This window comes from Sarcophilus harrisii, chromosome 1, assembly GCF_902635505.1.
Source record: "Sarcophilus harrisii chromosome 1, mSarHar1.11, whole genome shotgun sequence".
NCBI classification, from domain to species: Eukaryota; Metazoa; Chordata; class Mammalia; order Dasyuromorphia; family Dasyuridae; genus Sarcophilus; species Sarcophilus harrisii.
Genome location: NC_045426.1, coordinates 597164053 through 597189191, shown reverse-complemented (window position 1 = coordinate 597189191; position 25139 = coordinate 597164053). Strand labels below are relative to the sequence as shown.

At 35.6% G+C, this 25139-nt stretch overlaps 1 protein-coding gene across 2 annotated transcripts in view; it reads left to right on the top strand.

The window, feature by feature from the left end:
* The window catches only part of CSMD3 (CUB and Sushi multiple domains 3), a 1575929-nt gene that overhangs the window by 842309 nt on the left and 708481 nt on the right, over positions 1-25139 (top strand). For both annotated transcript variants that reach the window (XM_031954893.1, XM_031954946.1), the window contains one exon: positions 19350-19462. In XM_031954893.1, the coding sequence (XP_031810753.1) occupies positions 19350-19462 (113 nt within the window). The remainder of the gene's footprint in view (positions 1-19349; positions 19463-25139) is intronic.

Below are 25139 nucleotides of genomic sequence, written 5' to 3'. Positions count from 1 at the left end.
TATCTAGAGACTCCATCTGGCTCCATTCCTGTCTTGTAAAGCAACACAACCTCTCTGATCATCCTATGGTAATTATAATCATAACATAATTCACATTTATATAGAACAATTACTACAACAAATCACTTCCCTCGTAGCAATGCTTTGTTCGAGGTAGAAAATGAATAATTGATAGTTATAGAATACTTTGGAATTGTGTTATTTGGGGAGGCAGTGTAGGATAATGGAAAGAGTGCTGGGCTTGTTTTATTTTTTTTTTCAATAGTATTTAACTTTTCCAATTATATGTACAAATAGTTTTCAACATTTTTGTAGGATTTTGAGTTCCAAATATTTCCCCCTCCCTCTGTTATCCCCCACCTCTCTGAGTCAAGCAATCTGATATAGCTTATATATGTACACTCATATTAACACATTTCCATATGAGCAATATTAAGAAAGAAAAATCAGAACAAAAGGGAAAAAGCCAGAAGAAAGAAAAAGCAATTAAAAATGGTAAAAATAATGTTTTGATCTGTATTCAGTATTCATAGTTCTTTGCTAAGAAGAGAAAAGTTTATCATAGCTGATCATCATATCAGCTTATTGTAACTATGTATAATGTTCTTTTGGTTCCACTCACTTCACTTCATATCAGTTCATTTAAGTTTTTCTATCCTCTTCTGAAATTAACCTGCTCATAATTTCTTATAGAACAATACTTCACTGCATTTATATACTATAACTTCTTCAGCCATGCTCCAAATGATGGGAATCCACTCATATTTCCATTTCCTTGCCACCATAAAAGGAACTGCTACAAATATTTTTTGCACATGTGGATCATTTCTCTTCTTTTATTGTCTCAGTGGGATACAGACACACTAGTGACAATGTTGAATCAAATGAAAGAGTACTGGATTTGAAGTCAAAGAATCTAAGATTAACTCCTGACTGTTTCTTACTGTCTGTCAAACTTTTGAACAGGTCATTGAACTTAAGTTTTTTCAGCCTCAATTTCCTCTTCTACACAATGATGGAGTAAGCTTTAAAAATTTCTAAGGTGCCTTACACTCATCAGTCAATAATTCCATGATTTATAATTGACGTAGCCTTTTATATACATTACCTTATTTTATCCTTATCATAACTGGCTAATGGGATATGTGTGACATCTGTATTATAAGAATTTTCTCACTTTACAGAACAGAAAAACAGCTAATTAGGTAAATAATGACTTATACAAATTATTGAAGAACAAAAGGAAGGGAAAAACCTCTTATATTCCTTCTGTGAGTAATTATTAGAAATCATTGATTGTCTTCTAAGTACATGCTGATTTTCAGGATGACATTCTTTATGAAGAGTCCTTTCCAAGAATGTAACACATGCTGATTTAAATGCCCAAATTGCTTCCAACTTTTGAAATTTAGATTTGTGCAGAAAAATGGATTTAGTTTTAAATCATATTCTCAGAAATGTTGGCCAAGATAGAATTCAGTTTTACAAAGTTAGTAACCAAAGTGAAGTAGAAAGAAGACTGAATTTGGAGTAAGAGTATCTTGTTTTACTGCCAATTCTACTACTTACTACTTGTTGATCTTGGATAAATTATTTTGTCTCTCTGGCCTTCATTTTCTTCATCTGTTCAGTTATAATATCTCTGAATTCCTTTTCATATCTAAATTGCAATACTATGATTGATTCTTTGATGTACAAGAAACTGGCTTTGTGATAGAGGAGATAAAAGATTAACAAATTGCGTTCCTGTCCTAAAGGTATTCCCAATGTAATAGTTATATAAAACATAGAGAAAGATACTTGGAATGCAATGTAGAATGTTACAAGTGGTAAAAAGGAAATAAATTTTCATAAAGGCATACTATGTAGCACTTTAAGATTTACAAAGTGTCTTGCAAATCTCATTTCAACAACCCTTGAAAGAGATGCAGTTATTATTACCTCATTTAACAAATGGGGAAACAGAGGTAAGTAGAAGTTATGTGATTTGCCCAGGGTCCCATGGCAAATTGAAAGTCATGTTGTCCAGACTCCAATTTCAGTGTTCTATCTATTATTCCATCTAGTGGCCATAAAAAGAAAAATAAATAAATTGATCTTTGAATGTTTGTTATGATTTTAACAAGTTACATTAAAGGAAGATGATTCCGGGTAGAAGGGAAAGAAGATAACATAACAGCAGCAACTCATCGAATATTCAAGAAAGACTAAATATTCTCTCTTAAAAAATAATAGCTTCTTATTTTCAAAATACATGCAAAGATAATTTTCAACATTCACCCTTGAAAAACATTGCATTCTAAATTTCTCTCTCTCTTCCCTCTATTATCCTCCCCTAGACAGCAAATAATCTTTATGTTAAACATGTGTAATTCTTATATATACATTTCCACATTTATCAGGCTGCACAAGAAAATCAAATTAAAAAAGAAAAAAGTGAAAATAAAAAAAGGCAAGCAAACAACAACAAAAAAGTTTAAAATTCTGTGTTGTATCCACATTTAGTCACCATAGGCCTTTTTTGGCTGTGGTATTCTCTTTTGATAGAGAATAAGGAGATAGAAAGTGGCCTTATAAGATATTTTGTCTAGACCTTGGAATGCTACAAATTTGAAATTTAGTCTTAAGGAAGCCATTAAGATTCCGTATTATCACCTTGGAACCAATTCCTTCATGTAAACAACTCTTCTTGAGGACTTGATATATATAAATATATCAATTTTAGGTTTTCTTACAGAAATGACTATATAATACTACCCTTATTATCCTCAAGAGAAATAATTATTATTTATATTAAAATATTTGTAAGTACAAATTATTATTATACTTGCTTGTCCCTAGATCCTGAGACCTTGGAATTAAAAAATTCCAAGTTTTCTTTAAGAATGGTTTCCACATAGTACCAATGAAATAGCACCTGCTTTCTATGTTTATTAAAAAGGAATTTATTATCTTAAGTTCCATATACTCCAAGATATATCTGGTTACATTTTATAATTACTAGAGAAGCAATTTCAATCCCTAGTTTTTTAGACCTTAAATTAATATATATATTACATATATTTTCTCTTGTTATCTTTGAGGAAATAAAAAGTTTCTAAATTTCTACTAAGTTCTTTTAAAACAATTCCAAGATAATGGAACTTTTGACTTGGGAGTAGGACCTTGAGAGTTTGTTTCTTTCAACTACTTTTTATAAAATCAATCCATTAACATTTGTTGAGAGCACTAATATAAGCAAGAGTACCCTTTTTAGATTTCAGCACAAAATAATAGGAATGGGTTTTTAATATAGTTGGAAATTAAAGAAATATATGCATTAATTTTATGAGCTGATTTCTCTTCTAAACATTCCAGAAAGTCTGGGTTCAGATTCAAGAACTCTATCTTACAACCAACCCTATGATCAAAAGGCAGAACAATCAGAGTTTTCTCAATGTCTTTAAAACATTAAGTATTGCATTCTCACACACATCACTGTCAAGGACTCTTTCTTGTATTTTGAAGAGGTCAGCATGTAACTCAAAGTCAAAGAGGAAACATCCCAAGAGATATCTCATGAGACAATCTAGTAGAAGGGCCACTGAGTCGGACATCAATATGTGTTACTCTTCCAAGCATAGAACTCTAAGAAATTTCAAATTATTGACTATCAATTTTACTGTATTAGGGACAAAAGAGACTTAAACTGACAGCTATAATTATCATGAGATCTAACAGTTCTCTATTGCTGGCAGGTTCTCAATTGGAGGTAATTTTGAGGAGCTAGAATGCTTCTGGAACATCAGCATGCCTCAGGATTTCTTTGTAATATCCTGGGTTCTGGGAAAGAACAGGAAATAAAAGCAAAACCTTGGGTTAAGTGATTTGCATTTATACAACTTAGGAAAAAAACATTTAATTCAGAATGTATTGGGAAGAAAACACAATGGTATCTTTCTGGCCACCCTGATTGTGTATGAAATAGAAAAAGTAGTTTCAATGACTCATATTTTAGCTCATTAGTCTGGTATTATAGAGACTAGGCTTATTTTGAAATTTTTTGGTGAGAACTCAGTAGGTAGATGGACAACATCTTAGATTAATCCATCAGCAATCAAATATTATACATTGACTAAGATGTACAGTGTGGAAGACCAAGAATTGAATAGAAGGATGAGAATATATTAGATTTAATTTTGGAAATGATGCAGTCCTTTTAGTATTCCAAAATTTCTTTCCTATTTTGAAATCACTTTACATTTCTCCTAATAGTAAATACTTAACAATGATAAATTATTACAATCTTTGAAGTGTCAAGATTGGAGACTACCCTGGGACAACAGAGAAGTGTATAATGGTGAATCTCAAAAGGCTTTAGGATATTAGCAGCAATGATTTGTGCAACAGTATAAAAATGTAATTTAAGAGATAAAGAGAAAAGGGGTTTTGACTAATCATGTAGCAAAAAAAGATAAACAGATAACTAGTTTTCAAAGTGTGGTAGTACCCAAATGATAATAAGTACCCTAGAGGAAGGGTTCTGATATGTTGGACAAACTCTCACATGGAGAATTTATGTTGGGTTGTAAATAAAAGTATAAAAAAGCAAAAATGGGCTATCATTTCATTGGCTCACAATAATAAGGTCAAGACAATAAGATATAAAATTTGCATAAATAGTAACAAATAGTACCAACATCAGAAGAATAATTACTGATCAAGAATGTGTGAATATATCTAGCTATGAAACTAATGCCTTCAAAACACAAGGATTTAGAATCTAAGGGATTCCAAGAGGCAAACCAGAATATCATAGCATAGTATTCTCTGTAGTGGTAGTCTTTAGCTCTCCAAAATTCCTTATTATAGTCATGTTAGATCCCTTAGAGAATATGACACTCATAGGTCTCCTATAGTTTATGGTATTTGCAAATGGAGTTCTAGAGTCACATAACTGTGATAGCCATGTTCTTCCCATGTCCAAAGGCTATACAAAAAGATATTGAGATTAGAGCAGCAGTAAAAGCCTTAAATAAAATATTATATATATATATATACAGATAAATAGAAAGATGGATAAATAGCTAGAAATAGAGATATAGTTCTTCCCATGAACTATTATCTATATAAGCTAGGATCTTAAAGAAGTGAAAAATACAACTGGTCCTTGCTCTCTAAAGACCCTCTGTCTATAGTAAATACAAGTCTATGAGTTGTTTTATTATTTTTTTTCTACAAAGATAAGTAGAAACAAATATAGGCATAACATAGAGTCTGGTAAGCTAATTAAGTTAGACTTTTGAGTCTTAGAGTGAAATTACATCCCAACATTATTGAATACTCAATTAACTAATTGAACTATTCATCCCTTTCTAGTGTATATATAATTTTAACTTGAAAATTATCTTTTATTCTTATATTGCTTTGTTTTGTTTACAGAAATGCCATACTGTATAAGTTTTACTGTTTTTGTTTATTTTAATGGTTCCTAATTTCTTCCTAATACCATCTTTAAATCAATCCTGATATAAAATTATAAGAAAAAGAACACTGAATGTATTCCAGGATAAAGCAAAAGGCCACATATTTGCATAACTGAAATAATTAACAGAGCAGAATAATGGGCTGTAGTTGTTCTACCCAGTAGAGCTGTCCATATGCCTAGGGCTGAATATAAATAAATATAAACATAAAGAAAATCATGCATTAGTCCTAACAGAAATTTTATAGATGTTGTTGTTCTTCTTTTGGCGAGTTCTCCTCTCCTGACAAACTTTACCCTCCCCATTTCCAATCTATTCCATCTGACAGAAGGATTTGTAAATAAAGATTTTGAGTGTATTTTTTGAAAATTTCTGTACTTATATCTTAAAATATAGGCCTAATCAAGAGTACAAGGGAATATAAAGCCTAAGAAGTTATTTGTAATGTTCAGACTAGCTCTTTAGAGGACTTTGGGATCAGCCTGTGTCCTTGGTCTTAGTGGAGGAGTAAAGGAGGCAGGACAGCCACCATGAGGCTGGTCAAAGATGGAGTCTGGAGTATGAAGTCTGGAGTCTGAAGTCTTTTCTGTGTTTGTGGCTGAGAGAGCCTTCTGTGTCTGAAACCCTTTTAAATACCTCAGTACGATTACATCACTACAGGACACTAAGCACATGCAATCATTATATTACCATAGAGAACCATTATCTCACATTGAGTAGGTGCTTAACTATAAGCACCATGCTGATGTAGATTTAAGTATATCTTTTCAGAGTTCCAGCCCTCTAAATATAAATACATCAAAAGAGTTTTTTTTTAGAAAATTTCAAACTATCTCTCTCTCTCTCTCTCTCTCTCTCTCTCAATATATATATATATATAATATATAATATATATATTATATATTTTATATATATATATACACATACACACACACATATATATACATACACACACATACACACATACATACACACATATATATAAAGGAAGAGGTTTGGGGAATTAAAAAGAGCATAGATTTAGAATTGTAAATGACATTAGTGATCATCTGACTCAAACTCCCTTCTAACCACTTTTAATGTGAGAAAACAGAATAGCAAAGTAATTTCTTGATTTTCGTCATGTAGGTACTAAGTAGCAGGACCCAAGTCTTGTGATCCCATATCCAATACTTTCTTTCTACTAGACCAAACTCTTATCTTTTAGAATGATGTAGTAGAAGACTACACAAAATTTGTTTTATATATCAATGTAATGGCCTAGATATATTGAAAAGATAGTTAGTAAATGATTTGTTGGATTGTACTGGTGGAATCTCATATATTCCATGATTCCATGATTCCATTCCTTAGTGCCATGGCCAAAGAGGAATTTAGGGAGCTGTTTCCAGCATTTTGTGATGAATCCTCAACACATTTCTCAGTCCAAATATGATGTCTCTTAAAGATGCAACATTCTGGATCCTTCAGAGCAGAAGCATTACTTAGGCAAATAGTTTCATTCTCTTTTCCTTATACCTAAAGAGTGTAATAACATGTTTCTACTTCATAATCTTATTTAAGAAACACAACAATGATATAGTAGAAAGATCTTTGACTTTAAATTCAGAAAACCTGGATCATCCTTTACGAGGACCTCAGACAACTGGCTCAATTCATTAATGTTTATTTAGGATTTGGACATTAAAAATAATGAGCAAACAAGTCTTTAAAAACAAAAGACAGATAACTACTATATGCATAGAATTATGAGAGTATTTCTTTATGTGATTTATAGTTGAAAGAACATTAGGCCTGAAGTCATAATCCAGCCTCATATAATAACTAGGACATATGACCCTGGGCAAGTCACTTCATAACTACTTATCTCAATTTTCTCAGTTATAAAGTTGGGATAGCAATAGCATTAACATAATGGAGTAATTTTAAGAATCATATCAGATAATGTTTATAAAACACCTAGCACAGTGCATGATATAAAGTAGCTTCTATATAAATGTTTATTCTTTTCTTGTCATTTGAAAAAGGAGCAAGTAATTTTAAGAATTGAGGTCATTTTCAGAAAATCAAGGTTAGCACAATGCCCAGCCCAAGGTAGATGCAATGTTATTGATTAATTATTCAATGATTAAGGAAATCACTAAATGGGAGGAGTGGAAAGTTGTGGACTAGCCATTAGAAGTATCTTTTTTCATCTTTCAGATTTAGCTTCCTCACCTGTAAAATGAGAATATTAATTAAACAACCATGTCCCTAATATGTAGAATATATTATTTATTCATATTCATATTCAGCTACTGAAATTCTTCAAACCCTAGCTGAGATGTCACCTTCCTGTTTCCGTTGGCTAAAAGTTCTGTCTTACCTTAGATTTTCCTGTAATGTTTTGTCATTCATTTAGTATTCATGTGTGCAAATACCTATCCCTTTACCCTATTATTTTCTGTCATATTATACATATTCTAGTATATTTAAAATTTTACAAATCATGGGGAAATTGTTAATTTTTCATCTTATTGTTCTTTGTACAGTAACTTGCAATTTGGTATGCCCTAAATAAGTGAGTGTTGACTCACAAAAAGCTAATATATGTACTATGCTTTGTAGTATAAAGGGTTGTTACTATTATTAGCAGCAGTAGTAGTTAAATTCTTATGTTTTTTGATTTGTTTTATTTTGGTTTTTGCTAGAGTTCAGATAAAGACTATCCTGAGATACATCATTATCCCATTGTTATTCTTTAATATTTAATGTTGTGAATCTTATTGCAAAAGTGGATTTCTAAAAGTTTTTTTTGTAATTGATTAAAAGTGTTGGAATATGATTTTATGTTTTGTAAGTTCACTGAAAGCATCTTGGGATGACTCCCTCAGCAAACAGTATTACCAAGTTAATATATAGTTCATCCTGTTCCCATATGATTTTTAATGATTTTGTCAGGTCTCTATTTATCTTAAAGATTGTTCTGTACACTTTATAGATTATGAATATTTCCATGACAATTTAGTCTTAAACTTTTAGAGATTGATATTATTTCCAGTTAGAGAAAATATATGAAGTATATTTTGAGATCTGTATTTTTAGTAGAACTTATCATCTGCTCATTTATGAAAGATGGGATAGTAATTATTTTAATGGTTTTGCTAATGTTAATATTACTTTTATTGTTATCCTTCTTGTATTTCATTAAGTTTAGATAAAAATAAATTTGAAATGTGTCATCATCTTTCTTTAATTCTTTTCTATCTTCTGTTTAATGATATAAACATATATAGAAAAACCACATAGTTGAGTAAAGTATTAGAATTTAAGCTCATCCTTTATAGACTCTTTGAAAGTATCTTTGGTGCTCCAAGTCATTATTAATCAGAGAAATGAAAATTAAGACAACTCTAAGATACCACTACACACCTATCAGATTGGCTAAGATGACAGGAAAAAATAATGATGATTGTTGGAGGGGATGCGGGAAAACTGGGACATTGATGCATTGTTGGTGGAGTTGTGAACGAATCCAACCATTCTGGAGAGTAGTTTGGAACTATGCTCAAAAAGTTATCAAGATGTGCATACCCTTTGATCCAGCAGTGTTACTACTGGGCTTATATCCCAAAGAGATCATAAAGAAGGGAAAGGGACCTGTATGTGCACAAATGTTTGTGGCAGCCCTCTTTGTAGTGGCTAGAAACTGGAAACTGAGTGGATGCCCATCAGTTGGAGAATGGCTGAATAAATTGTGGTATATGAATATTATGGAATATTATTGTTCTGTAAGAAATAACCAACAGGATGATTTCAGAAAGGCCTACAGAGACTTACACAAACTGATGCTGAGTGAAATGAGCAGGACCAGGAGATCATTATATACTTCAACAACAATACTATATAATGACCAGTTCTGATGGACCTGGCTATCCTCAGCAATGAGATGAACCAAATTATTTCCAATGGAGCAGTAATGAACTGAACCAGCTACGCCCAAAGAAAGAACTCTGGGTGATGACTAAAAACCATTACATTGAATTCCCAATCCCTATATTTATGCCCACCTGGATTTTTGATTTCCTTCACAAGCTAATTGTACAATATTTCAGAGTCTGATTCTATTTGTAAAGCAAAATAACAGTTTGGTCATGTGTACTTATTGTGTATCTAATTTATATTTTAATATATTTAACATCTACTGGTCATCCTGCCATCTGGGGAGAGGGGGTGGGAGGTAAGAGGTGAAAAATTGGAACAAGAGGTTTGGCAATTGTTAATGCTGTAAAGTTACCCATACATATAACCTGTAAATAAAAGGCTATTAAATAAAAAAAATAATAATAAAAAATAAAAGCCACAAGAAGGCCAAAAAAAAAAAAAAAGAAAGAAAAAGAAAAAGAAAGTATCTTTGGAATAACTCCAGAAATACATAGTACAACAGCAATGAAAAATACTTCGTTCTCTTTCTTCATTCTACTTGATCGCCCACCCCCTGCCCCCTGCCAAGGTATCTATATTTTGAAAGCTTTTCATTTCATGTAGTTTAGAGATGGTTAATATTTTATGTGGTCACAGTATTAAAATTTTTGTACTTTAAATTTTTATTGGTCATGTCTATGGGTAAGTAATTCTGTGTAAATATTTTGTTTATGATGATGTCCTGGTTTAAGTACACTTTATGCTATGAATTGTTAAGTATATTTAAAGAGGTCATATAGAGATTAGTCTTTGATAGTTTAATTAGCATGGTGAGCTTTTAGTGTATAATTGTTGCTGTGAAGATCGTGTATTTTAAGATCAGCACGAGACAGGAATTCAGGTTAGGGGAAAATCGTCAGTCTTTATTCTCAGTGAAGAAGGATTGGAGGTGGAAGAGAATCGGTGATAGCAATGTGTGCAGCTGAGTCAAGAAGCTAGCTCGACCAGCAGCCACACAACCAGCAGCTCAGTCTCAGAACCAGGCCCAATCTCTCCCAGCTTCTCTTCCTGTCTCTTGCTCTGCCTCCACCCACCAAAATCGTCATTTCCTATACAACACATCAGGACTTGCACAGAGAGTGGGCAGGGACCATTCTTTATCCAATCATGTATATTAATAGAGTAAGCCCTAATTACTATTTAGCCTCACGTACTTGGGACCTCAGTGCATCAACTCAAACTTCAGCCCATTACATCTCCCTTTCTTTTATTTTAGAACACAGGTGGTCATGCCATCCCTGACTCCTCAGGAGTCAGAGCCCCCAAGGGAGGTGATCACAGCCTCCCTAACTTCTCAGGGAAGGAGGTGAAAGCACTGAAAGGAGGTGATCACAGCCTCCTGACTTCTCAGGAAAGGCGGTGAAAGCACTAAAAGGAGATGATCCGCCCTACCTGACATCCTCAGGAAGGAGATAGAAAAGCACCAAAGGGAAATGGGGTTGCTAGCGTTTCTGGGCTGAAGGGTCTTATGCACAAACCCATCAGCATGGGAGGTATTACACAAGCACATAGTAATAACGCAGAGGCTATTAGGGATGACCCTCCCCTCAGTCAGTGCAGGCTCGATGTGGTGTAACAAACATGAATTGTACACACAAGTAGCAGAATAGCAAACAATATAAATCAACATGGTTTTGGAAAAGATCACCAGAAGTCCTAGAAGGAGGGTATGTAAACAACAGTCACACATACACCTTCTTCAGCAGCCAAGAGATAGTCCAAAACCAATCTATTGTCCATTGTTTCACATGTCAGGGAATCCAATGATCCCCCTGAGGTTTTGAAGTCCTGCAAAAGTCTTTTTATGTGTTAGGGAATCCAATGATTCCAGCAGATTTTGAAGTGTTGTAACAGTCTTATCATTTCTCAGAGAATCCAATGATTCCTGAGAGTTTTCAAGTCCTGTGTCTCAGAGAATCCAATGATTCCTGAGGGTTTTGAAGTCCAACAATTTTGATGTCCATGAGTGAAACATAACTTCACACTCTCTTTCAATGGTGAGCACAATCAGCAAGAACCACCCGATATTTCTTGGGTCTTCTCCTTTGTTTCAAGGGTCTGCTCCGTCTCTCTGCGATGAACAAGGCGAATATGGCTCGTTGGCACCCATCTTGATTCCTTCTCCACCTGTAGAGATACAGCAAACCCTCTCCCCAAAGCAGTTAGCCTATCTGGTCCTTTCCATTCACCACTTTCTGGGTCTCTCCACATCACCTGGCGATTATCTGAAGATAGTGGAGCTGCTCGCACTGGACACTGACCTTCCCGTGGGTTATAAAACCTGTCTGCAGGAGCAAGTGCATCTTTGTCAAAAAATCAAAGAAGTTAATAGTATAAAAGAGCTAGATTTAGAAGTTCTCTAGGGTTACCTGTGGCTCCCCTTTCTTTTGTTTTTGGAGGAGCATCTTAATATCTCTGTTTCTCCTCTCCACTATTGCCTGTCCTTGAGGATTAAAAGGTATGCCGGTGGTGTGTAAAATCTTATACTGTGCACAAAAGTGTGCAAAATGTTTTGAAGTATAAGCAGGACCATTGTCTGGTTTTATTGCTTGTGGCACACCCATAATGGCAAATGCTTGTATGAGGAATTCAGTGACCACTCGGGCTGTCTCTTTTGCTGCTGGCATTGCAAAAGTGAATCCCGAAAAGGTGTCTACCACAACGTGGATGAAAGATGGACGACCAAAAGATTTATAATGGGTCACATCCATTTGCCAGATTTCATTGGGTCTCAAACCATGAGACTTCTTCCCTGGAGGAAGTGTAGGAGCGTGGAAAGGAAGGCAAGCCGTACAGGCTTTTACTATGCTCCTAGCTTCCTCTCTTGTTATTCCAAATTGTAAACGTAAAGCTCGAGCAGCCTGATGGTATTTAGAAATGAGATGCACTGAACTTCTTGGAATAAAGGGGTATTGACCAACATAGTTAGAAGGCTATCTGCCTTTGAATTGCCATCAAATATGGGACCTGGAAGTCCACTATGAGAATGGACATGTAATATATAGATCTTACCTGGATGCTTTCTCACTTGCTCTTGAAGTTTCTTAAAGAGCTGATATATATAGAGGCTGCAAATTTTATTTGGGCTGTGGCAATTCTTTGTACCACACCTACTGAAATAGGCCAATCAGATATTATATTTATGTCTCCTGGATAATAAGTAAAGAGCTAGAATGATGCATCAATTCATTCTTCTGAGTCGACTGAAAAGGAGTTCTGACTACTCTCTTTATAGTTAGATCCATGAGGTACACAGCACAAATATTATGTTTGGATGCATCCGTGAAGATAGATTAGTCCTTTAAGAGGAACTTTAGAAACTTTTCTTCAAGAATCCATTGCCAATTATGTAATAGTCTAGTTATCTTTAATGAGACCCATGTAAAATTTGGAGCCATGGCTAATAAAATTTGCCACTCTGGGATAGTCTCACAACACACATTAATTTGTGTATTGGTATAAAAGGTGTATATCTTGTCAGGTCTTGTCCCAGATAATTGTACTGCTCGCTTAGTGGCCTTTAATAAAATTCTAGCCACAAGCACTGGGTAAGGAAGTAAGGCTTTGTTCTGGTTGTGCCAGGAGGTTCACCACTCTATCACACTGTGTCCTTGATGAAGGACTTCTGTAAGGTGCCTCTTGTGGCAAAAGCTGATATCTCCAAGGTTTTTGAGTGACTCTTTCAACCACATTGGATAAAGCCAGTTCAACTTCTCTCAAAGCCTCTTGAGCTTCTTTTGTAAGCTGGCGTGGTGAATTTAAAGCACTGTCTTCCCTTAAAATGTCATATAACGGTTGTAACTGATAGGTAGTCAAACCTAACACTGGTCGCATCCATTGGATATCTCCTATCAATTTCTGAAAATCATTCAATGTGTTTAGCTTTTCTGTTCTTAAGGAGAGTTTTGAATGTTATGACACCTTAGGTATACTTCATATCCTAAATATTGAAAAAGGAGCATATCTTTGAATTTTTTCTGGTGCTATGTATAATTTGTAATTCCTTAGTGTTTCTATGGTCTTTTGTAGACATGCTTCTAACATTTGTTCCACAGGTGCACATCCAAAAATGTCATCCATGTAATGTAATAGCATAAATTTTGGGAATGCTTTTCTTACTGGAGCAAGAGCAGCAGCAACATACATTTGACACATAGTAGGGCTGTTTTTCATTCCCTGTGGCAAAACTGTCCATTCATATCTTTTATAAGGCTCAGCTAAGTTAACGCTGGGCACTGAAAAGGCAAATCTTTTCATATCCTTCTTATCCAGAGGGATAGAATAGAAACAATCCTTAATATCTATGACCCAAAGAGGCCATTCTCTAGGCAACTGAGTAGGAGATGGAAGTCCAGGCTGAAGAGTTCCCATAGTTTCCATCTGTTCATTCACTTTTCTTAAATCCGTTAACATCCTCCATTTTCCAGATTTCTTTTTCACAACAAACACTGGGGAATTCAAGGACTTGAGAAGGTTTTAAGTGTCCTTGGTCAAGCTGCTCCTGTACTATATCTAATAAGGCCTGAATTTTATCTTTACTTAAGGGCCACTGCTCTATCCACACTGGTGTATCAGTTTTCCATTGGATAGGAACAGGTGAAAGTGTTGGCAGGCCTTCAACAGCAGCCCTGCTTAAAAAACCGAAGTACTCATTTTTAACCCTAATTGCTGTAAAATGTCTCTTCCCCACAGATTGATGGGGATTTTTTCAACTATAAAAGGAGTAAAAACTCCTGTTTTGCCTTCAAAAGTCCATCTCATAGGGGCAGCACTAACTTCAGCTGCTATTGATCCTCCGTACACCAGACATGTAGGTGTCTACTTTAATCTTTGGCCAGTGACTGGGCCAGCTGGCACCTCTAATGACCGTCCGATCTGCACCAGTGTCTACCAGTCCTTCCAATGGAAGGCCATTTATATAGATTGTGAGCATAGGTTGGTCAGTTGTTACAGCTGCTGTCCAGTAAATTGCTGATTTTGTGATCTGGAATCAGAATCTGGGTGACTATCACCAGGCTGCTTATTAGGATTCTGTATGAGTAAACCTGATGCTACTATTTCTCCTGGGTGATAAGTCACATATTGTCTGCCTGTATTGGTGACTGGGATATTATCTACACATTCCCCAGTTTCCCACATCAGTATGTGGATGGACACTGTTTTGTACATACTCTCAGGAGGTAAAATTGTCAAGCCTACTGTGCCTGGAGGCAAGGGATCCATAGGCTGGAGAGGAACAGATTTCACCTCTCCAGGGGGTATCTCAGTTGTCTCAGCTGCATACATCTCTATTCTCTCTAATTGTAAACCCTTTCTCCCATCAGGTTGCTTCCTGGCTGATTGATTGTGTAATCCCTTTTTGCCATCATATGGCTTCCTGGCTGATTGGTCATATTGGGGTATTGGCCGTCTAGGCACTCTTTGGGTACACCATTGGCTGCCATCATGCCCCAAGTGTTTTTTTCCTGGGGCCCTGGGGCTGGGCCCCTCATCCCGTTTCCCTGAACCTGTCTACATTCTGAGGCCCAATGGAAGCCTCTGTTGCATTTTGGACATGGGGTACTGGGTCTTGTTCTCCCACCCTGTTTTCTCACTCTGCCTCTATACCAACTTTCAGATGCCCTACTTTACCACACTGAAAGCATTGACGTGTCTCTCTAGAAGTCCCTTGCCGGAAGAGACCCTGTCTACCCATGTTGGGATCTTGGGAAGTCTGCATCATAGTCTGGCTATAAAAGGCATTTGTACCCACTGCGGCACAGCATCTTATGAACTCCTCTAAAGGAGCATCCTTGCGCAGTCCTAGTATAATCCTTCTGCACACCTCATTAGCATTTTCCTTAGCAAGTTGCCTTATTAAAACATCTGTTGATGGATTTTCCCCATTAGTTCTTGTGATAGCAGTCTGCAAACGTCCCACAAAGTCAGCAAAGGGCTCATCTGGCCCTTGAATTATTTTGTGAAGGCCTCACCTTTGTCATTTTATTGTGAATCGAAGCCCATGCTTTGATAGCATTAGCAGCAATTTGCTCATATGCTGCTACTGAATAATTAACCTGTGCTGTGATGTCTGCATATGGATCTATACCTTGTAGTAGGTCATAGGTGATCGCAGCATGAACAGCATTTTGACTATTTTGTTGGGCTTGTATCCTACAGAACTCACTATATTCAGAAAGCCACATGTAATTTTGTCCAGGTTCTAGGCATACCCTTGCTATAGATTTCCAGTCATCAGGAGTCAAGATTTCAAAAGCCAAATTCTGTAACAGCATCTTAACATAAGCTGATGTAGCCCCATAAAGAGTGCAAGCCTTTTTAATATCTTTAATGACTTCTATGTTAAAAGGGGCGTATCTTCCACTTTGTTGACCAGAGGCATTAGACTGGGAAATTACAGGAAACATAAGTGGCTGAAGCTCCCGGATGTCCATGCCCTTTTCTTTGGCCTTCATTAAGCCCTCTTGCAGTCTACTCAAAATTGGTGCTGTCACTGCCCCCCCCCCCCCACCACCCCTCCTCCCTCTATCCCGGAGGGTGGAGTTGGTGGAGGAGAGTCAATCACTTGCTCCTGGGGTGGGGCTGAAGCTGCCTCCTGAGGGGGAAGGTCACCACACCCTTGCTCACTTAAGTCTCCATGCCCTGTGGGGATATGGTCATTAATCTCTTCATTGTCTTCCTCCTTAATATCATGGCTAATTTGAGAAGGAGTAGAAGGAGCCACAGGTTTTTTTTTCTTCTAGGGATAGGGTTTCTTAGTACTAACTGAATTATATTTTATAAATAAAATGCCTCGTTGGAAATTGAATGAGGACCATTTTCTCTGAAATGCATGGACATCTCTTGTCCAACCAGGGACCAGTTATCTCGAGAGATCTGCTCCTCCTCTACGAACCAAGGGGAGATGCAGTTTAATGTACCCACAAGTCTAGCTACCTGTTCCCAAGTTATAAGTAGCCCTTGTCTTTCTATCAGCTTAAGCATGCTTTCTATAGCACCACTTGTGGGTGGGGTTGAAGGGTTTGAAGGGGTTGGAGGCGGGGATGGAGAGTCTTTAGCTAGCATTTGTCCCATTTTATCCAAAAAAAGATTACTGGTTTAGTTTTTAAGAAAATAAGTTCCTTATTTGTCTATTAACAATACTCACCCAAGTTCCTGGTCACTGGGGACTTCTTCAGTCCTTGGTTCCTACCGTTGGGCGCCAAATGTGAAGATCGTGTATTTTTAAATCAGCAGGAGTCAGGAATTCAGGTTAGGGGAAAATCGTCAGTCTTTATTCTCAGTGAAGAAGGATTGGAGGTGGAAGAAAATTGGCAATAGCAATGTGTGCAGCTGAGTCAAGAAGCTAAGTCGACCAGCAGCCACACAACCAGCAGCTCGGAGTCTCGAACCCAGGCCCAATCTCTCCCAGCTTCTCTTCCTGTCTCTTGCTCTGCCTCCACCCACCAAAATCGTCATTTCCTATACAACACATCAGGACTTGCACAGAGATTGGGCAGGGACCATTCTTTATCCAATCATGTATATTAATAGAGTATAGCCCAATTACTATTTAGCCTCACGTACTTGGGCCCTCAGTGCATTCAACTCAAACCTCAGCCCATTACATGTTGCCACTTTTGTTTTCAAAGGTATTTGTTAGTTAAAAGTTTACAACCTATAGGAGTATGTTATATAGATTTTTAAATTATTATTTTCATGTAGATTTTATATGAATTAATAAGTCTAAGTTTCTTAAATATTACCATCCATGAATTGTGTACTGCTTGGTCCCATATTGTTGTCCTGAGTCCCTCCATATCTATATAACTCTGCCTTCTCTAGGAGTGCCTAGTTCTCCTAACATGGTTATACATTTGAGGAGCCTTTTGAGCATTCACATTTTGCCAAACATGGAATGTACTTTGTCTCTTAATACATCGTTCGAGCTAGCTTCTCTTGATTGGCTTCATACAATTTTAAAACTAGTGAGACTGAGCTATTTACTAACCATCATCTGCTCTCTTTTCAGCCACTCTTATCTGTTGTATACAAAGAGTAACAGTTCACCAACAGCATAAGCTCTATGGTAGGCAATCTAGAGAGCCTTCAAAGATCCCTTCATAACATAAACTCCTGAATTACATCTGTAAACAAAGCCACATGACTTAGCCAGCTGTTCATACACTGACATGTCATTGATTGGGATCATGCTAGAGTATCTTTTGGTTTTAGTTTTGAATTTTAGTTCAATGGATTATACAGATTATATCTGAAGAAAGTCCAAAATTGGTTACATTTAATAAGTACAAAGCAATGTAATATTATTCCATTAAGTGATATCTATTGTTGAAGTAAAAATTTTGACCACTTTTTCATAAAATCGACAAATTGTTATCAATCTCATTCTTAGTTTTTATGAATTATTATTAGTTTATAAATTAAATTAATATTTAATTTATGTGATTGTTTAATAATATTTACCTGATAAATCAATATAGATTATTATTATTAATAAGGTCAATAATGAATAATTTACTTTGCTGCTAATAAAGGTTTGGGAAGGCAGAACTTGATATGGTCAGTAGTTTTGTATGACAATCATGGGGTTTTTCACCCTACTTTTCCCACTTCAAGACCTTGTCCTTTAGACATTGTCTGTCAGCATTGAAGCTTTATCCCTTGCTTTATTAATCTTAGCTGTCCAGTCTATTGTTAATTTCTATAAGGTTTCTTTTCCAATTTGTCCCAACTGTGACTTTTCTTTTTTTTGTATACACTCTCTGTCTTTAATATTTTTAGGAGTCCTTCCAAGGCTAAAATTAGAAAGCAAATGAAGCACTTGTCATGATGATGATATAGAGGAAGAAGAGGAGGAGGAGAAAATAGTGAATGATGATGATAAACATTTATATAATGCTTTAAAGTTTTCAAGGTCCTTTACAAATATCATTTAACAAATAACAGCATTATTAAAATGAGAAAATATTTTCATTTCTTTAAGTATGGCTGATAGCAAATTCAATTGTAATAAAAAATCATCTTCACTGAAATATTATGATTACTTACAATATGAGTATTATGGACTCTAACTTCATAGGATATTCTTTGTGATAACAGGGTATTACATATTGAGCTCTTTTATTGGTGTAAAAATAATGGAATCTGCAAAGGACAGAAGCAATAAAAACATGGATTGAATTTTTATCTCTGAAAAATGCCTGTTCTGTGTCCCTGAATAAATACATTAACCTCACCATGATCTAGCCCCCAACTTCTTAAACTGTGGTTCATAATACCATATGGGCTTTGTAACTGAATATGGGGTTTGTGTGTCTGTGTGTGTCTGTGTATGTGTATGTGTGTGCAAAATTCTGGTTTATTTTCAGTAAATATTTGATTTCTGTAGCTATTTCATATACCTATATGCTCAGGGTCATATAAAAATTTCTCAGGTGAAAAGGGGTTGCAAATGAAAAAGGTTTAAACCTTTATGTAGACAACTATACAAATACAAATGATCGAAAAGCTACTAATCTGCATTGGTAGAAGGAGTTTCCTCTTCTGTGATTTTCCTATATCATTGAAATCATGAGTTCAAGATCTATCTGTTCTTTAACCTCTAGATTATTTAAGCTTGTTATCTCTTCCAGTGAATCTAAACAATGCAAAAAAGGGTCATAAAGGGATACAATTTACATTTTCACAGAAAGATATGCTTATTTGATAAACATAAATATGTATGTGATAATAATTGCTTGCATGTTATTATTTTTCAATTTTTGTACTTTTGCGTGATTTTCCCATTAATGTTAATACTGTTACCACATCAGTTACTTCTCATTTTCAGAAAATAAAATGGATGGAAAACCTATCTCCACAGCAATTTAAAAAGAGGATTTCTCTGATAATTTAATTATCATTTTATGTTCCTTTCTCTAGGCTAACAGGAAGCTTTGTACCAGATTTAATAGTGAGCATGAATAGCCAGATGTGGCTGCACCTTCAGACAGATGAAAGTGTTGGATCAGTTGGATTCAAGGTGAACTACAAAGGTAATGATAAATTGCTAATGAGCAAAATACTGTTCCCACATAACTATGACAGTGACTCACAAAGAAATTTTAATTGATTTGCTATGTTCCCATTAGATTTTATTTAAAATCAAGTATATCTTATAATATTTTTTTTCCTTTATTTACTGGAGGCACTTTCTGCATTTTTTTCTTTTTATACAGTTACTTTTCTATATGCTCTGCACCAGGGGTCCTCAAACTTTTTAAATAGGGGGCCAGTTCACTGTCCCTCAGACTGTTGGAGGGCCGGACTATAGTTAAAACAAAAACTTTGTTTTGTGGGCCTTTAAAAACAGAATCTTCAAAGCCCTGGGTGAGGGGGATAATCGTTCTCAGCTGCTGCATCTGACCCGCGGGCCTAGTTTGAGGACCCCTGCGTCTGCACTACTTTGACTTCAAAAACCAATCATTCATTGAAAGATATTTGCCAGCCAGTGATTTGGAAGAAAATGTACAAGTTAAACTTTGAAAGGGTAAATTGCATTGTCTGTTTAAGGCCTTTTTCTAAAGGATCATTTAGTGATGAAATGGTCATTATGGATGATTTTTTTTAATTAAGGAAAAGATTTGATTCTATTATTTAAAAAATGGAATATTGCCTATTTTAATAAACATTTTGATATCTATTATGTGTACAAAAAGAATCAATCAATTAACAAACATTAATTTAGCTCTTACCATGTACTAAAAATTGGATTAAGAGCTGGAGATACAAAAAGAAACAAAACACAGTCCTTGTCCTCAAAGAGCTCACAATCTATTAGGGGAGACAATAGGGAAACATATTTGTACAAGCAAATTATATACAAGCTAAATAGGAAACAAGAGAGCGAAAGCACTTGAATTCAGAGGGCCTAGGAAAGGCTTCCTGTAGAAAATAGAACTTTATTTTGTAAATTAAAGAAAGACTGGGGCACCAGTTGACAGCATTGAAATGGGAGAACATTCCAAGTGTCAGGGAATAGTCAGAGAAATTGTGGAGACCCTATAGATGAGATTGTCTTGTGTCCATAATAGCAAAGAGATAAGTATTACTAGATTGAATATTACATAGAGAGGAGTATAGTGTAATAATATTGGAAAAGGGAGAGAGTCAAGAGTGAAGTTTTTTTTTTTTTTTAACCATAAAACAGAGGATTTTGTATTTGATTCTGAAAGTAATTGGCAGTCCCTTGAATTTAATAAGTAGAAGGATATCATGTTCAAAATTGCAATCTAAGAAAATCCCTTCTTTGATAGCTAAACAGAGCATTGATTGGACTGGGGTAAAGAAATGGAAGAATATCCATAGCATATATTACAATAAGCCAGGCATGAGTTGACAAGAGCCTGGACTGGAATGACAGTAGTATCAAAGAGGAAAAAGAGGATATTTGTGAGATATTACAAAAGTGAAGTTGACAGGTCTTGACAACAGATTATACAAAGGGGATAGGATATAGAGAAGGCTTCAAAGATGAAGGACTGCAAGGGTAGTATTGCTTTTTCCAGTTAAAGGAAAGGTGCAAGGGTAAGGTTTAGGAATGGAAGATAATAAATTATGTTTTGGACATGGAGTATATATAAAATATCTTACTGGACATCTAATTAGAGATGTCTGAAAGATTATTGCAGATGATAGATTGCAGATCAGTAGAGAGGATATGGAAAGATAGGTACATTTTAAAACCATCCGCAAAGACATGGCAAGAAATCCACAGAAGGTAACAGGATCATCAAGTAAAGTAAAATAGGAAAAGAGAAGAGAGCCCAGGACAAATTTTGTGGTATAATATAGACAAAGGTCTAAAAAAGGAGACTGAGAAGGAGTGGTCAGAAAAATAGGAAGAAGCCAGAAGAGAATGGTGTTTGGGGAACATAGAGAGAAGAGATTATCAATCAGGAGAAAGTAATCAATATACCAAGAGATTCAGAAAGACTTGAAAAGGGAGAAAGTGAGAAAAGGCCAGTAAATTTAAGAGTTCAGTAGTAACTTTGGAGACTGAAGGTTTGGTGGAATGATGAAGTAAGTAGCTGAATTGAGTTAAGAAGAGATTGAGAGGAAAGACAGTGAAGGCACCAATTGTAGATGATCTTCTCAAGATGTTTATATAAAAAGGGTAGAAAAAATTATAGCACAATAGTCAACCTTGGTTGAAAGGATCTATCAAGGATTTTTTTTTAGAATGAGAGAACATAAGCATGTTTATAGGCAGTAAATAATTAACTAATACATGAAGGGAGATTGAAAATCAGAAATAGAATGGAAATGGAGGAGGAGAAAAATCTGTTAGAAGACATGGTTTGGAATAGGATTTCTTGAACAGAGAGAAGGGTTAACCTCCGTAAGAAGAAAGATCACTTAAATGTTCAAAGGATATCAATAGACAATTGTCAGATGAAGAAATTAAAACCATTTCTAATTATATGGAAATATGCTTTAAATCACTATTGATCAGAGAATACAAATTAGGACAACTCTGAGATACAATTATACACCTTTCAGATTGGCTAAGATAATAGGAAAAGATAATGATGAATGTTGGAGTGGATGTGGGAAAACTGGAACCCTAATAAATTATTGATGGAGTTGTGAACTGATCCAACCATTCTGGAGAACAATCTGGAACTATGGACAAAGGGATATCAAACTATGCATACCCTTTGATCCAGCATTATCTCTACTCAGCTTGTATCCTAAAGAGATCATAAACAAGGGAAAAGGACTCACATGTGCAAAATGTTTGAATCAGCCCTTTTTGTAATGGCAAGAGACTGGAAACTGAGTGGATATCCATCAGTTGAAGAATGGCTGAATAATTATGGTATATAAATGCTATGGAATATTAATGTTCAATAAGAAATGATCTGCAGGATGATCTCAGGAGGCTTGGAGAGAATTATATGAACTGATGCTAAGTGAAGTGAGTAGAACCAAGAAAACATTGTATAACAAAAGTATGTGAAAATCAATTCTGATGGAAGTGGATCTTTTCAACAATGAGATAATTCAGAATGCTTCCAATAAACTTTCGATGGAGAAAGCCATCTGCACCCAGAGAGAGAATGGTGACTCATTGTAGATAACAACATAGTACTTTCATCTTTTTTGTTGTTGTTGGTTTACTTTTTGTTTTCTTTCTCATTTTTTTCTTTTTGAGATGATTTTCTTGTGCAGCATAATTGTGGAAATATGTATAGAAAATTGCACGTTTAAAATATTTGGGTTATTTGCTACCTTAGGGTGGGAGTAGGGCGAAGGGAGGGAGAGAAATTGGAACACACAGTTTTGCAAGGATGAATGTTAAAAACTATCTTTGCATATTTTGAAAATAAAAAAGCCAATTTTCTTTTAAAAGTATAATCTCACTTTATTATGGAGACTGAAATGAAAGAGAGATTATAAAAAGACAGAGAAGATATTTGATTTATTAGTTCCAAGAAATGTGAGTGTGAAGAAACATGGTATTAAGTGTACCAAAAAGAACAAGTACCATGTTGAAGAAATCTGAGTGATGGGAAATGAGGCAAAGGGGAGAAAAGGGAGTTCATTGCTAATGTTCTCTTTTTCTATATGAGGCAATGATTTCTACTGAGAATGGAAGAAGAAGGGGAGCCATGTTAGACTTGAAAACCAATTAAGAGATAGGGAGTCAGCGCCATAGAGAATCAGTCCGGGAGAGAGCACAGTGAGTTGATGAGGAAGGTATAATAGAATTTCATAGTAGTAGTAGTAGTAAAGTTTTTATTTTAATATACACTCATAAATAATAAAAAAAAACCCTTTGACATAAAATGTTAAAAAATTTATGGAAAGATATACCTTTAAGAAGGGATTCTGCAAAAGTTTTGGAGAGAAAATGATATGTATCTTGGATTTCTTTGTTACCAAAGGTTTACAAGTGTTTGCCTCAATTCCTCATCTCTAAATTCAACAATGTTGAATGACTTGTATGGGAACAATTTAAGATTATAAAAAAGCAGAGAAGATATTTAATTTATTAGTCACTAGAAATGTGAGTGTAAAGAAACATGGTATTAAGTGCACCAAAAAGAGCAAGTACCATGTTGAAAATTCCAGAAAGCTGAAATGTCCAATGGTACATTACCTATATCATTTCATTAAAATAGTGAGAAAGTTAATAAACATTTAGAGAAAGGGAACATTGAAAAAGGGATTTTCATAAGAAAAAGTGGGGAATTATTTTTTTAAAATAACACTGAGTCATTCATAATTAGGAAACTCCATTTTAATCCAATGGATGACAACTACTATATTGAAAAATCTCTAGGGACCTCTAGCTATTGCACTTCAGCTACACAGAGAAGGGAAACAAAGGAAGACTTGTTGCTCTTTGTTGCTGCCTCTGGCTTAATGAAGGAATCATGTAGGGGCTTTGTGGCTGTCCTGAGGCAGCTAAATGGCATAATAGCTAGGAAACAAGTCCTATTCAGGACCTCAGTTTCAATCGGTCCTCAGATACTTACTAGCTATATGACCCTGAGAAAGTCACTTAATCCTGTTTGCCTCAGTTCCTCATCTGTAAAAAATGAACTGGAATGATTGCTGAGTAAAGTCAGGAAGCTCCTTGAACTCTCCCCGTTTCCCTCAAAAACCACATGAAACCAAGCCTCTGAACAAAGTCTGATGGAATGAAACCACTCTCCATCTCAAAAATAAAAAGAAAGAAAAAAATGGAAAAGCTTCAAGAAAGGTCGGTCTCACTGGGATGAAAGGGTATTTAGTTCAGGTCACATAGAATCTGGGAAAGCTGGTGAGTGAGTCTTAATCACAGAAATCATCAATTAGACCTTTGGTCCTGGCTCAGGACTGAGCCAGGATAGTAGAGGAGCAAATCAGGGAGGCAGCTTCCAGTCCCAGCTCATAAGTCAAATTCTGGGAAACCAGACTTGTTTCCTGCACAGAGCAGGCAAAGTTGCTCCCTGAAAAGACAAGGGGTCCCTGTGCTCAAAGCCAAGGCTCAGAGATTCACAGGAAGCTTGGAACAGCACCATATTTACCTCAGGAGCAGAGATCCACCTTAAAAGTTAAAAAAAAAAAAAGAGAGAGAGAGAGAGAAAATGCCAAAAAGAAAGGAAAGAAAATGAACAAGAAACAGAAAAGAAGCTTGACCACAAAAAGCTACTAAAGTGACAGGGCAAAGCACCAACTTAACAAGGACAGGATGTCAACATAAGAAATCTCAAAGAGTGAGACAAATCAGTCTCAAGTACAAAATGGCTTCTTAGAAGTGCTCATAAAGACTTTTAAAGGCAAATAACAGAGGTAGAAGAAAAAAGTAAGAAAAGAAATGTGAGGTATGCAAGAAAGAGTCAACAGGACTTCTGGCCAAGATGGCAGAGAGGACACATGCATCTATCTAAACACTTTCTTGCTCTCAGAATATATATATATATATATATATATATATATATATATATATATATATATATAATGACAAGGCCTTGAATTGGTGCTTGACTGAAAAAACCCACAAATACATTAACAATAGAAGATATCCCTGAAATTCACCAGAAGAGGTCTGTTTATGCTGGTGGGTAGGGTGATTAGATCAGGCGCAGACTGCAGGCAGGCAGTGAGAGCGGAAGGCAGCTCATACTAAGCAGACTGGAGTGGGGTGGGGTGTGATCTCACCCAGCAGAAAATCTTCAGGGA